Source organism: Ursus americanus, chromosome 31 (genome assembly GCF_024610735.1).
Source record: "Ursus americanus isolate L20-20 chromosome 31, mUrsAme1.1.p, whole genome shotgun sequence".
Classification (NCBI taxonomy): Eukaryota; Metazoa; Chordata; class Mammalia; order Carnivora; family Ursidae; genus Ursus; species Ursus americanus.
The window spans coordinates 33567050-33581824 of NC_142157.1; the positions used below are offsets into that span (position 1 = coordinate 33567050).

The window sequence follows — 14775 nt, forward strand, 5'->3', positions numbered from 1 at the left end:
GAGATTGCAGCTCTACCAGATAAACAGATTCCTCCCCATTAGCCGTAGACTCTGCACCGTCTTAGGATGAAGGCCATCGTGTGGTAGGTTACAAGTAAATGGACACTTCGAGTTCCAGATCCCTGGTTGGCAAAGCTTCAGTGGGCAACAGAACACCTCGCTGTTCAAACACAATGGCTGGGACAGCCCCACCCCACCCCAGCTTCAGATGCTGCAGGTTTGGGGGCTGGACTTTCAACAAGTACCTTATGGATGCTGTGCTAGGCTTGAGACCCTACTGAGAACCAGTTATAGGGCATCTCTTCTTTAAAGGTCAAAATTCTTTCTCACAGAATCAGGGTGTAAAACGTACACTTCATCCTAAAGTACCCGACTCAAAGCCAGCAGACCCAGCATCCATCTTCCAGGCCTTTCTGACTCTTTCCCGCAGTTTAGGCAGGTTTCCCAGGCCTACAGGTGTGTGTGCCAGGGAGGGAGGGGGAAGGAGAGACTCCGTTTCACTCCCAGCTTGTCAGGTTCCCCCCCACACACTGGCTCTGTCCTCCAACTCCAGGGGTCACCGGCATTGTGGGCCTGAGGTCTGAGGGGGATGGGGGGCAGAGGAGAATGGGGGGTGGAGGGTGACAAGGGGGGGGCACAGAGTACAGAGTGGGTAGGGTGGTTCCGGAGGGGGAGGGACAGAGGGGACAAGATGGAGCAGAGGGGGATTGGGGGACAGAGGAAGATGGAGGGGGACAGAAGAGGATGGGGGACATGGGGGAAAAGGAGGACGGAGGGCGACGGGGTTGGGGGGAACAGAGGAAGGTGGGTGGACAGAAGAGGATGGGGGGCAGAGGACTGACGGGGGACAGAGAAGGGTCAGAGGAGGTGGAGGCGATCGGAGGGGAACAGAGGGGGCCAGGGGCGCAGGGCGGCCCCGAGGTTAGAGGGGGAGGGACAGAAGGAAGAACGAGGGGAGCAGCGCGGCCCCGAAGGTGGACGGAGGAGGGACAGGGACGAGGGGGCCCGCCTGGCTCCCCTCGGGGCACTGAGCCGCTCTGCCGGGGGACAGGGGACGGGGCCCGGGGTGACGGGGCCAAAGTGACCGGCCCGGAGGCGGGATGGGAACGGCCGATCTGGCGACCGGGACGGGGCCTGGGTGACGAAGACCGCAGGGCAGGCCGGGGATGAGACTGCTGGCCTGAGCTGTGGGCCGGGGCGACCGGGCCGAGACCCGACCCGAGGAACGGGGCACGGGGCACGGGGACCGGGGGATGGGACGCGGCCCGGGGACGGGAGGAGAGCCTCCCTCGGCCGGCCGCGGGCTCACTGAGCCGCTCGGCCCGCACCTCCCAGCGCCGACTCCTCCGGCGCGCGGCGGCCCGCGCCTTATATACCCTGCTAAAAATAGCCTGCGAGGACGCCTTCCAATCAGAGCCGCCTGAAGTTCGAATTGAGCCAATGGCGAGGGCTGTGATGGAGAGGCTCGGTCACGCCAGGCGGGGCCGCTGTGAGTCACCGCCTGCCATTGGCCGGAGCTGACATCACCGGCGCGCAGCCCCCGGGCCGGGCGCAGCGTGATTGGGCGGTCCGCGGGGCGGGCGCGGGCGAGTCACGTGGGGGGAGGGAGTGGGGGGAGCCAGGCGGGGAGGAGGGGGAGGCTGGCAGCGGAGCTTTGAATAGGGAAGTTTTGCAGGGGTTACGTTTGCAGTCAGTCCGGTGTTTGCAAATATTGTGTGGGCTCGCGAGCGCGTCTCTCGGCTCCGGCAGGATCCGAACCCGCGGCGCCTAATTGCTGTGCACTGAGTTTGCATGAAACTTTCCCCGGCGCTGCAGGCACGGCTGCTGCGCTCCCGACTCCAGACCGCACACCTCCCTGTTTTCACAACAGCAGTGACTGTCTTTTCCAACCCGACATGGATGTACTCCCAATGTGCAGCATCTTCCAGGAACTCCAGATTGTGCACGAGACTGGTTACTTCTCGGCGCTGCCCTCCCTGGAGGAATATTGGCAACAGGTAAATAGGAATTTTCGTGTGCCAGGTGCCCGGTGCACCGAGGAGGGAGTGCATGCACGCACGGACAGGATGGTGTGTGGTTGGAGGTGCATTTCTTTTTCTCTTTTTTTTTTAATGGTTTGGGTAAATTTTTGAAAAATTAAAATAATGAGACTCAAAACGTACTTGCGCTGTCTGCGTGCGGAAGGCACTTTAAAGGGGCCTTTGACGGCGTGGAGCGGAGTTGTCATATGAGCGGGGCGCAGCAACGCTTCGTCTCTCCGAGTGTTTTCGCCCGTTTCTGGGGCTGCTGGGCTGCATCCTCCCGAGGGCAGTCCCAGCTCCGCGGCCTGATCCCGGCCCGAGCCCTTGGCAGAAGTTTGGTGCCTTGTACCGGCTCCAGACTCCACAGCTGGATCTTGTCATATGAACTTGCCTGGACTGCCAAGGGTTTTTTGTTTTGTTTTGTTTTTTTGTGTTTTTTTTTAATGGGGAATTTGGTTTTGGTTTTTTAGTGTTTGTACATAGAGTTTTTAAATTATTATTATTATTATTATTATTAAAAATGTCACCAGTGAAACATCCACCAGCTCCTTTTTTCTCTGCTAGGCCATTTCCAGTTTCTTTTTCCTTTTTGGAATCCTTAAGATTTGTTTCGATCTGCCTTGTTTTTCTTACCTGCTTCTTTTGTTGACCAGAAAAAAAAAAAAAAAAAGCCAACAGTGTTTGCACAACCAGTGACTTATCAGTCATATGACAATGAGCCCGTCCAAATTGCTTCAAGTCTGAGTTTGAGAAGAAGAGTCTCGGTTTCCAGCATTTTTTTTTTAGTAGAACTGGAATTTTTGACATTGGACATTTAAGAAAGTTACCCCCCCCCCAGTTCGTTAGGATTGCCTAAAGGGAGAGAGATTCTGACACTTGTCCCATTGTCTTTAAAAAGACAGAAGGAGGGGTCGGGGCTGTCTCTCTGCCCTGCTAGGCTGTTTGCTTTTTGTCGCAAAGTGAATTAGCAGATCAAATATGTTCTGTGCGTTTCAAAGCCTAGAAAGCTTTTAAAAGGGATGAAATGCAAAGTGTTGCAGCCTTCACAAGCCTGCTTAATTGTTCCCAGCCCTATCCTGCCTTCCTCTCCCCTCCCCCCTTTTCCTCCTAAAGAAGCTGCTCCCTAGGACGTGATTGAAATTGATCTAAGTAGTTTCCTTCGGGCATTTGGGATTTGGGCCACAAGCCAGGCTGAGCTCCCGGTTGCCTTCAGAGGCTTTTAAACTCTGAGAGAGCTACGTTTTGGTCCCCAGTGCTTATCAGCATAATGGAGATTTTAAATTAGCCAGATTATTAAAGTTTAACAAGATCTCAGTAAATGTGCTTTCCTTTTTCTTTGGCACATCAATAAACCTGGCCGTCTCTCCTCAGAACACTGTTTCTCAGAACACTGTTGTATGCACTGTAACTCAGACGTCTAATTTTAGGGGTAAAGAGAAAACAATGATTGTTTTTTCCCCTTTGCTTGCTCATGCTAGCTCTGTGACGAGTCTGTGGGGAGGGGGAAGGGTATGTGCTATGTTACAGCAGGCACATTTGCTAAGTAAGCAAGCAAGCAGGAGCCCTTCGGGTAGGCTTCTGCTAGTCCTGAAAATGATTTGCTAAAAAGAACAGAGTTTGCTGTAGAAATGTAAATCCGTAGAATTGCAGTTGCATAGACAGCCTTATAAGGACATGCAGGCAGTTGATCCTAGTAAAGATAAGGGCAGACATAATTTAATCCTAAAATGTTTCCTACCGTTTTTCTTTTCCAGTGGCTAGAAAGTTTGAGATGGTGGGGAGAGGGGATGCTGGTCTCTCGGCAGTTGTAGCTTCTTGAAAGGTTGGTTGTGGGGCTGGGGAGGGGCACTGTCCATGACACACTGCATGTATATTTGAACCGGGTCCTTTTTTGGCCGCTGGTCAGAATTTCAAAAGGAAGTCTCCTTTGGCATTGCGTGAAAGAAACAGAGTGATGACTCATACAGTTGTACTCTTGGCCAGTAGATGAAGTTCTTGTCCATTGTGGGACTCCCAGCAGGGCTGGGGAGGAATTTCCCCTCCTGAATCGTTTACAATAGCAGATGGCCGTTCTGGAATTATTTCTCCACTCCTGTTGTTGAAGCTCTTGTTTTTCTCTGACCACCGTGGAAGTCATTAAAGTTGTGTGCGAGCCTGGCCCCGCACTTGGGAATGGCATTCTCTGAAAGCCTCCTAGGTCGGGGCTCTACAGGAAACGGGGTGGCTTCTCCGCAGCTCCATTGATGGCCCCGAACGCAGACCGTCAGCTCGCTGCGTCTGCCGGCTGAGTGTGGCCCTGTGCTCTCAGCTGTGTCTCTAAAGAAAGACACATGCAATGTCAGAACACATTGCCTCGCGTGCAGTGCGGCCTTTCTGTCTTGTGCGTGAGAAACGAGGGTGGCCGGAGCATCCCTTAAAGCACATGGTTCTCGAGACTGTCAGATGATCTGGTTAAACCTGTCGGGGGGCATGTGTTTGCAGCTGGTTTTCTTTGTGTGGTTTACAGAAACTCAGTAGCCATGTCAACACTGGTAACTATGACAGAGGTGGCTTGGGGACCATCAGTCCTTGGGGCCACTGGTCCAACCTGGGAAGGCCCAGAGAGGTTCCACCTCTGGTCCTTCTCCTGATTGCATATCCATTCCTAGAAACAGCTTTCCTCTCGCTCTCCTAGAGATGCGATTCTTACAGCCCCACGGCCACAGTCTGTTTGCCCTTGATTCCTGCATGTTTTTGGAAACGTGCTTTCAGTTCCATTGTTAGTCGTCATAACGATCACGTGCCTTCTTGTGGTTCCTTTTGCACAGACCTGCCTGGAGTTGGAACGTTACCTCCAGAGCGAACCCTGCTATGTGTCAGCCTCCGAAATCAAGTTCGACAGCCAGGAAGATCTGTGGACCAAAATCATCTTGGCTCGGGAGAAAAAGGAGGACCCGGACCTGAAGCTTTCCTCCAGTCCCCCCGAGGATGCTCTGAACAGCCCCGGCTTTGCTTACAACCTGGAGACCAACAGCCTGAACTCCGATGTGAGCAGCGAGTCGTCCGACAGCTCTGAGGAGCTTTCTCCCACCACCAAGTTTACCTCCGACCCCATCGGTGAAGTCTTAGTCAACTCGGGGACCCTGAGCTCCTCGGTCACCTCCACGCCCCCATCTTCTCCAGAACTAAGCAGGGAGCCTTCGCACCTGTGGGGCTGCGTGCCTGGCGAGCTGCACCCCCCCGGGAAGCTGCGCAGTGGGACTGCGGGAAAGCCGGGTGACAAGGGCAGCGGGGACGCCTCCCCGGATGGCCGGAGGCGGGTGCACCGCTGCCACTTTAACGGCTGCAGGAAAGTTTACACCAAAAGCTCCCACTTGAAAGCACATCAGCGCACTCACACAGGTCAGTCCCTCCTGCGACGCGGGAGGTGGGCTGCTGGTGGGCGCCACTGAATTGCACCAGCCCTGGGAGGGGGCCGGGGCTCCACAGGAGGCTGGCAGAGCAGACACATCCTCACCTCATGCTTCCCCAAAAGAGTTGGGTCTCTGGGGAGGACAGAGTAGGAGCTCAAAGACTGGACGTGTGAGCCCGATGAACGGGCGAGACTTTCAGATTAAACAAATGAGGTAAATCCCATTCTCCGCCTACACCCCATCCCTCACTCACTCCAACCTTCCCGGTGATGGGCCCCCCCCACCCCCGGTGCCCGGTGTGCAGCATCCAGGCATCCCGTTTTGTGGAGTTAACCTCCCAAGTTTCTGAAATGAAACCCAAGGGTGGGGGGAAGGGGTGGCTGGGGGGTACAGAGCATGCGGGTGTCCACGGGGCCGTGAGCTGGGAGCTTGACCCACGCGCTCCATGGAAGCAGTACTGATCCCCGGGTACTTGCTGAGAAGTTCTCTGTGTATCACGTGGCCTTTGTTTTCTGATACCGGTTGGAAAAAAAAAAAAAAAAAAAACCCCACACACAGAACAGCTTTGTAATGAAAGCCCACAACTCAGATGGAACTCGCATCTGAGATGACTGTGCTGGTCCGGGGTAGCTGGGTGAAGAGTCACGCAGGTTCCCGAGTGGGGAGGGATCGTGCATGTGGAGTCATGTAAGCTCTGACCTGCCCGGCGACGAGAGGGGACCTCGGAGCCCTCAAGTCGGGGTCCCCGGCAGAGCCACGGTCAGGACCCAGGTCCCCCCCCCCGGCCCCCGTCTGTCCCGACAGCCCACTTGGGCACTGGCTGGGGCAACGTCTTGATTGCCTCAGGTAGCACTTTTAGTGAATTCATATTTCTTGTCTGACTGATGGAAGAGGTCACTTTGGTCACTTGATTGTCATTTAGAAAGTGCTTTGAAGGCCTCAGGATGGGGTTTCCCAGAAACTCATGACCTCAGTTTTGGAGAAATGTCATTTCCCGGAGGAAAGTACAAAGCCTCATTCCACAGGGAAGTGAGTAAGGAGCAAAATTAGTGCTTGAGAGAACCGTTTCCATGGAGAAAGCAATAAAACCCTGCCCCCGCCAGGGCTGTGGGTCCAGCGGGCTGACACGTCACCCCTGAAGTATTTCGCCAGTCTGAGTATTTGTCATTCTTACACGGTAACTCCGATGACGGTCACGTGGGCTCTGCCCGGCCCCGGTCCCGTCCACGGCACTCGGCGGCCCAGGCCTGGGTCAGGAAGGGGCTCCGTTGTGTCACCTCGAGTGCCAGCTCCGTGCTTAAGCGGGGCCGGCCCCGGAGCTGGCTCCCGAGTTGACATTTGTCCAGCCGCCCTGTCGCTGCACACCTTCTCCTGTTCAGGGAAATCACCGTGTGCTTGTCGTGTGCTCTCTTCCCAGGAGAAAAGCCTTACAGATGCTCATGGGAAGGGTGTGAGTGGCGTTTTGCAAGAAGCGATGAGTTAACCAGACACTTCAGAAAGCACACTGGTGCCAAGCCTTTTAAATGTTCTCACTGTGACAGGTACGTGCACAAAGCGCAGGGACGCAGAATGGCCTCTCCGGGGAGGAACAGGCCGCAGGAAAGAAGGCAGGCGCTTCCCTGTCCCGCGTTTGAGCCTGGGCCTTTCTGAGACAGTCTGTAATCTGCCAGTTGTCCAAATTAGGAAGAGCTGGGTTCTGTGTGCGTGAGCACAGAGTGATTTCATTCATACTTTCTGGAGGTCGGCCTTCATCCGTACACACCTGAAGGTTGAGTAATAAGGTCAGGTGGAATCCTCCAGAGAGCTGATGGGAGGCCTTCCTTTATATGCCCCTCCGTCGGGGTTTCCTGCCCCAGAAGCCCAAATGGGAATGGCCGGGACTCCGTGGGTTCCCGCCTTGCCTCGGAGAGGGGCTGGGCCCGGGGAGCGCAGGCCGGGTGGGCCATCAGCTCGGGAAGGCTGGAGACCTAACGTGTCGGGGGCTGCTTTGCTCTGCAGGTGTTTCTCCAGGTCCGACCACCTGGCCCTGCACATGAAGAGGCACCTCTGAGGGAGCAGAGCGGCGAATCCCGCGGGCTAAAAGGCTTCCAGGCTGAGAGACGGCCGTGGAAGGAGGGTGCGTGTTCCAGCCGAAGCATGCCATTTTGCACCCCACCCAGTTGCCTCCAGGACCTCTACTTGGAAGGTCTTTCGAGGGCGAGAAACGTCATGTCAGAAGCGGCAGAGCACCTGCGGTGTGTGGTGTTTGGGTGGCCCTGGACTCGCCACTGGTACCTATCTTCTGAGTGGTCCCTAAGCCTTTGCCGTGAGCATGTGCACTGAGAATGTTAATGGTTGGGTTGACTGTCTGTGGAGGGTCTGTTAGTTACTGACTGTGTGATGGGGACAGAGTCTTTTTCCCTTGCGGTAGCAAGACCGCAAGAGGCAGCAAGCGCGGAGTTTGAATGTTTTGTGTGTGAGGAGTATCCCACGAGATGAGATGACCACCGATCATTTCCTGGGGGGTGGGGTCTGCGCCTTAGAAGAAAAAAAAAAAAAAAAGACAAAAAAAAGAAGAAGGGAAAACATGGAGGGCGGGAGTGGGTGGTCAAGACCCCCCGGAGTGGTGAATGGGTGTGGGGAGGGGAGCCCCTCCCCGTGTGAGAGAACTTTCGGTGTCTGGTGCAGCTACGAAAAAAAAAAACGTGCAATGTGTCAAGTAGCTTGTTTACTTGCTACAACAGAGCTCATTTGTTACCCGTTGTATAAGCTGTGTATTTACAAATATAACACGTTGATAACTTTTCCTTATAAGACAAAAAGTAATGCATGGTCTGGGGAACTGCTTTCCATTCTTAAATCAGGACTACAATGTTGATTCCAGTTACTGAGCAGCTAAGATAGGATTGGTCAAATTCAGTGATCCCTCGCCATCGGGGCCTGGCAATACACAATCCTCCCCCACGCCCCCCCCCCAGCGATTTTATAACACTCCCCTTTCAGAAAGGCGTTGTGCAGCATAGGATTATTTTTTAAATGATTCTGAATTTGAATTACCTTTTTGGAGAATTTCCTGATGCCCTTTGAAGACATTGGGCATATGTTGGGTATCAAGAATGCTAGGGCTGGGAATTGCTAGTCTAATGTTACATTAGACTGAGAACCTAAAATTTTTCTCAGTTGGGTGGATAAAACCACTAAAGCTTAGAAACTGTTTTCTCATGCAGCTAAGTTTCTCTTATTTATGCCTTGAGGACTAATTTCTGGTTTTCTAGCTGTTAATGCACTGTAGATCTTAATAATGGTGCCTTATGCAAGTGACCCCTTCTGTGGGGGTCTCATACAGGGGTATGGGTGATGCATGCTTTATTAAGGCTCTTTTTTCACCTGGCATTGTACTGTATCAATATATAATACAGAAAAAAAAATCTCTTTAAAGTCCTCCTTCACAAAGACAAATAGAGAGGTTAAAAACTCCCCAAACAAGTCAGTATTTACTCGATATTTTAGACAACTTGACCGTCAGTGTTAAAGTGGAAAACACGTGATAATTGGAAAATCGGACCATTTCTGCCACCATGAGACTTTCATATAGACTTTGCACAACAATTGTATAGATCACACACCGGCCGTATTTAATATGTAACGTTGTCACACATATTAAAGATACAGAAGTATAAAAAAAAAAAACAATGTTAATGTATTTGCTTAAAAGGCACAAGCTCCACATATCTATCTAGCTATCTGTTGGTAATACAGAAAGTATATTACTTTTTTTTAAAAAGTGGGCAGAATTCTTGTGTATGTGTATTCGTGTGTATAGTATGTGTATGTGTGTGCGTGTGTGTGTGTATATATATACATATATATAGATAATATATAAATATTTTTCTAAGGAGAAATGAGAATGTTTAGATAGAAAATTCCACAGCCTGTGAAGAAGTATTTCAGAATGGCCATAAAGGAGGTAAAAATGAAAACCGTAACTTTTTAAAGGCTTTATCTGTAATTTCATGATTTGCTACAGATTCTTGGCATCCAGTCTGTTCCAGACTGCTGACTTTACTCGTCGTTATTGGCGGGTCCAGAATAAGGGACCTTCAGCCGTTCGAAAGTGGCACGAAGGGAATCCTAGCCCACGAATTGGTCTCAGACACACTAAGGGTTTGATTTTGAATTTCAGCCTCATTAGAACATCTAACCTAAGAGGAAGCGGAATCCCAGGGATTCTTTTTTCGAATACTTTTTATGCAGATGAAGCTATTTTTTCCAGCACATAGATTCTTCCAGTTTTTCCAACGAGTAATTTCCCCGAATTGGCATACCGCAGCATGGACAGCTGATATGTCATCCAGCTGCTGGCTCGTGGGTGTGGATCTTTTCTTTATATATATGTATATATATATATATATATACACATATGAGTCTGGCTGGGCTGGTATTTTGTTTGATCTTCCTGGAAATGAGCAATGAGGAAAGCTCACATAACTGGTTTTTTTTGGTTTTGTTTTTGTTTTTGTTGTTGTTTTTTAATCTGGGCTGAGGAATACACTTACCTGAAGAACTCATTTCATTTTGCTGAGGGGAAAATGCACTTTTCTTTTGGCAACTCCAAATCCAGGCACTGGATTTGCTGGGTTTGGGGAAACTCCTTTTTTGGCCCTGCTGTGTTAGCCATAACAATTCCATTAAGCAAGAAGGTAAACAAAAGACAAAAAAGGAAAAAAAAAAAAAACAAACAAACCCACAACAACTTGCACTGGCTTGTCTCACTTATGAAACACCGTGAAGTTGTTTGGGTGGGGCTGGGTGCCATGTGTGTCAATGCCTGTAATTTTCATAATAAGCAAGTACATAAAGAATTACATTCTGTTCAGGTGATAACTGAGCCTCAATCAAGCAGAAACTTTTTGCTTGACGTTAAAAAAAAATTTCTATTAGTGAAATTCCTTTTTTTTTTTTGAAGCACCCTGTTATCTAAAGAATCTTTGTAAGATTTTTGTAAAATTTTGTTTTACAAGATTTTATTTGAAATTGTTTTTTGCAAGATTGTTATATTTCTGTATGAATGTATTTTTTATTGGAATAACATAAAAGAATTCTTATCAGCATCTTGAGTCTGGTGGTTCTTTTCTTGGGGGCGGGGGTGAGGCCAGGGTGTCGAAACAGATTCCTGTTTTATTAATCAGCATGGCTCCTCCTTGGGAAATATCGCTTGTGCAATTCTGACAGCCACTTGCCTGCCTTTCCCCCCTGACTTTTGAACAGCCTGTCCTGGGAGCTAAGGTGGAAAGAGGAAACTGATCTTGCTCTGAGAAGGGTAGAAATGACAGAGGCGGGGCAGCAGGTCCAAAAGTCACCCCCTGGCCTTCAACCCACTCTTCTGTATAAACCATATGTTTACTGATCAGCCCAGTGAAATAGGGCACAAAGTAAAAGATCGTTTACATGATCACATGATTTTATGTAGCCAGATAGATACAATGTTTAGGGCCAACAGCACGTATTAAATGTAGGGTTTGAAAATACAAACGCTTTTGGTTTTCAGAAATGTTTCGTGTGAACAGCTTTCGATCTTGGGCTTGGTTTTGCTATGTGATAAGTAGCAATTGGTCCGCCTACAAGTCCATTTCCAGATCATATGAAGACTCGGGAGTGACAGGGTAAAACCAATGTGCTTTCTAGAAGAAGGGGGCTGCGGGATGACAGAAATTTCCGTAGGCATGAACTTCCTAACGTCGTCGTTTCAGGAAGTGCTTGATTTTCGCTTGCTCACTACTGCTCTTCCTAGCGTATCCTCATTTTGCTAACATGCAGACTTTACACTAGTCGGCTTTTAATTTTATAATTAGGGAGGGGACGTTTAAATGCCTCCCCAGATTAGGAATGTTAAGTAATTTTCTTTCTAGAACGGCAGTAAAAATATCTGCAATTTGCAAAGAGTTGAAGTGTGGGAGGCAGCAGGAAGCAGATGCAATTTTTGCCAGGACTCATGGGTGTGTGGTGTTCTGAGGCACATGTCAAGATGACTAATAGTTGGATTGCCCTGACAGTACGGCTAAATAAAGCCTTGATAATGCATTCTCGGCTACTAGTAAGACTTGACCACTTTGTCATGCGGAGACTATGCTGAACAGCTCAGTTATGTTCAAATAAGGCTGTTAGAAGCCGCGTCGTGTAAGAAATCGGCTGTAAACCAAGGATATTTATAGAAGTCTAAAAAATTTCAATGTGTTTAACGAATTTTTTGAAACCTAGCTCAAAGAAAGGATACGTTTCTGTTTGAACTAGCTGTGTGCTTCTGGGCAATTTGCTGTGTTTCACAGGACCTCAATTTTCTTATTGCTAAAATATTTTGGGCCAGGTCACATGTGTCTGGCATTTCATACAGCACTACAATTCTGTGGTCTGTGAGTATAGGGTGGATTTCAAATTACACATTCACCATTTTCAGAATGCTCGGCTCACATCTAGAAAAGTTCTCTTTTGCTACAGTAGAAAGTATTGTTGGGAAAATTGCTCTGACTTAGAATGGAAAATGGAACGTTCTCAAATTGCCCTTTGCCCCTTTAATTATAGTTAAGTTATTCAGGCATTTGGTGCTTTATGGCATACCATTTTTTTTTAATTTAAAAAAAAAAAAAAGGAGAAGAAAACCTCTTTGAAAAGTGCCATTGTAGCCGCGGCAGATCCAAAGTGTCTCCAGTTGTCCCGAGGCACCAATCGTATTCTGCACATCCCAGCTGACCTGGGTGCCCGAGGGGCAGTGGGGGCGATTGGAGTCAAGTTGTTTACCCTCATATTTTAATTGCTATGGAGAAAGAACATAGCTTTCCTATGTAGTTCCTTTCTTAGGATTTAACCTTCTGGTAGTCTGAGCTATTTTTTTCACCACAATCCTCCTTCTCAAACTAAATTATCCCCCTCCCAAATGTGGGTGATGATGAAGATGATTACTATTTCTTGCGCCTTAACCAGGAGTTGGGCAGGCAGTATGTTTTCTCTCGCGCGGGGGTACTTATATCTGTTTCCCAGAGCGTGCCACACAGCAGGAGTTACCCCCATTTCACAGATAGGGAATACTGAGGCTTCACGAAGTTAAAGCTGATTTTCCGAGATCGCTCAGCCAGTAAAAAGCAGGCTAAGCATTCGGTCCAGCTCTCTCAAATGCCAAAGAGCAAGGTTTCCATCACCACCCACCCCTGCTTTCTGTCTTGTCCAAGCTCTCATGAGAGCCTTCTGCTCGTTCCACTGGATGCACTTTAAAATGAAGTTATATTTATGAAATGGAGACAGAACTTGCCTACAATTCAGAGGCACTAAAGCTATAAACTGTGCTGCAATCCTAAGCAAACAAAAGTAACCATTTTGAATTGCTTTCAAGATATGAGACAGATGGCGTGTATTTATTTTTAATGTTTAAGAAGATAGAGAAAGCAATTGGGGATGTGACATCCTGCATTAATTGGCAAGCGTCACCTAATGCACATAGTTAAGACACAAAGAGAGGAAAATTAAGTCCATGCATCACACAAATGAGGCAATACAACAAAGTGTATTTAACTAGGTTTATTTTATAACACGGGCTCTCTGTTTCGCTCTAAGTAATTTTAATGAGAATTCTCTAAACGTCTGTGAGTGAGAAGAGACAAAGAGAGGAAGGAGTCTGGGTACCACATGTCCTGATAGGAGCCATGCTGGGCTGAGCAGTCGCTGAAGAATTTTCAATAAAAGCAGATTTCACTAAAATGCCTGATGTGTGCCTGTCAGTTCCTCCAAACTCGGGGTGCTAGGCCTTGACTTCCCTTTACGTAAACCGTACCAAAAAAAAAAAAAAAAAGGCAAAGTTATCCTATGATCTGGAACTGTTCCTTAAATTAAGAGCCCCCATTTCAAAGCTGCCATAAACAATGATTAACTTTTTAAACGGCTTAGCTGCTTAGCTAATGGGTAACTCTTCCCCCCGTGGCGCATCAGCATTTTCTGCAGCTTCCTACAGTGCCGGGCGCCCAAGCATGTGTAGGGGTGACGGGCACGTACCCGACAAAGCATAGCTCTGTTCCGTCTATTTCTTCAGTTTCACATTGCCACACTTCACTCCGGTTGTGCAAGACTTCCTTCCAGATGTGCAAGATAGGTGATGGCCTGCGCTGGCCGTCAGGGAGGTCGCTGCGGGAAGGGTGTCCCTGCTCTGCTCCTGCAGGTGAGGACAAGGGACAAGTTCAAAAGGAGTCACTGGACCACACGCCCTCTCTTGCCGTTGCGATGGGACCCGGAGAAGCTCTTCCCCAGCACCCCTGGCCCGACTTGTACAATTTACCATCCTCCCCAAACCAGGTCATTTATTCACGGTTCAAAAGCTAAAGCAAGCCGACTCCCCACAAGACAGATGTGTGCCTGCATTGTCACTGTAAAAATTTAACTCTTTATGGCAAAATTGCCTTCAGGCAGAATCCAGATAGGTAAGTCGTTTAGTTAAAGTAAATGAAAGAGAACGTCCGTGCTCGCTGCAGATTGAAGATAGGGAGCCCCGGCAGTCCGGGGTTCAGAAGCTGTCTGGTGGTGCCCTGTCGGAAGATGGAGACAGGCAGCAGGGGCTACGGCCTGGTGGGTAACAGGCCACTGGAAATCCAGCATTTCCAGGGTCACTCCTGCAACATCCCCATGCCTGGGGGAACAGCAGCAAAAGCTGTGGGGGCCTTTACCGAGCCACCCAGCCGCACGTGAGGACGGTCCCAAGAGACGGGCTGCCTGTGTTTTGGGCTTCTCCAGGCTGTGATGCCGCATACTCAACTTTGAGGATGTCAGGAGGAGGGGGCAATGGGAACCAGTTCCAGTCCCATTGTGACTAGAAAAGTTGATGGGGTTTGAGAGAGGAAGGCGCACCAGCAACTTCTCGTTCGCCGTGAATCAATCACGACCCACCCACCGAGCTTCCTGTGCTTAGGTCATCAGGAGTGTCACCTTTTAAGGATGCCTGTACTCCAGGGACAGCTGGAGGGGCACCTGGAAAGCACACCACCACCACCACCACCACCACCACCACCACCACCACCACCCCCCACTCCCCCCCCCCCCCGAGAACGTGGGAAAGCTGTTGTCCAAATACCCTGGAGCCCTTTCTTCAAGCCGTGAGCTCCCTTGGAAACGTCTAACAGTGACCCAGTCTAGGAACCTCTGTTGTTTTAAGGGAATTCTAGCAGTTCTATCTGCCAAGACCGGGCATTTACCCTCCTATGTTCTGGGGAATCCATGGTGAACCTTCCCACATAGAACTTAACAAACGAAAAGATTCATTAATTCTCGGCTGCGCGATGGTCTCCTACAATCCTTAAACTTTGTCATTCTCATCTCCAAAACGGGAATAATGGAAATCCTTTGGG

General features: G+C 49.5%; 1 protein-coding gene across 1 annotated transcript; it reads left to right on the top strand.

Annotated features, from left to right (window-relative positions):
- Positions 1-1653: 1653 nt before the first annotated feature.
- Positions 1654-10135, top strand: KLF6 (KLF transcription factor 6). Its single transcript, XM_045812925.2, has 4 exons — positions 1654-1997; positions 4829-5402; positions 6831-6954; positions 7412-10135. Exons 1-4 carry the CDS (start codon positions 1896-1898, stop codon positions 7461-7463), a joined length of 852 nt encoding a protein of 283 aa, XP_045668881.1. The 5' UTR covers positions 1654-1895; the 3' UTR covers positions 7464-10135.
- Positions 10136-14775: the final 4640 nt, after the last annotated feature.

What these genes read in the sequence shown, in the direction of transcription:
- KLF6 (XM_045812925.2), top strand. Translation starts at nt 1,896, where the DNA reads ATGGATGTACTCCCAATGTGCAGCATCTTCCAGGAACTCCAGATTGTG. An exon ending in TGGAGGAATATTGGCAACAG is followed by an intron (nt 1,998 to 4,828) that starts GTAAATAGGAAT and finishes CCTTTTGCACAG; the next exon opens with ACCTGCCTGGAGTTGGAACG. An exon ending in ACATCAGCGCACTCACACAG is followed by an intron (nt 5,403 to 6,830) that starts GTCAGTCCCTCC and finishes CTCTCTTCCCAG; the next exon opens with GAGAAAAGCCTTACAGATGC.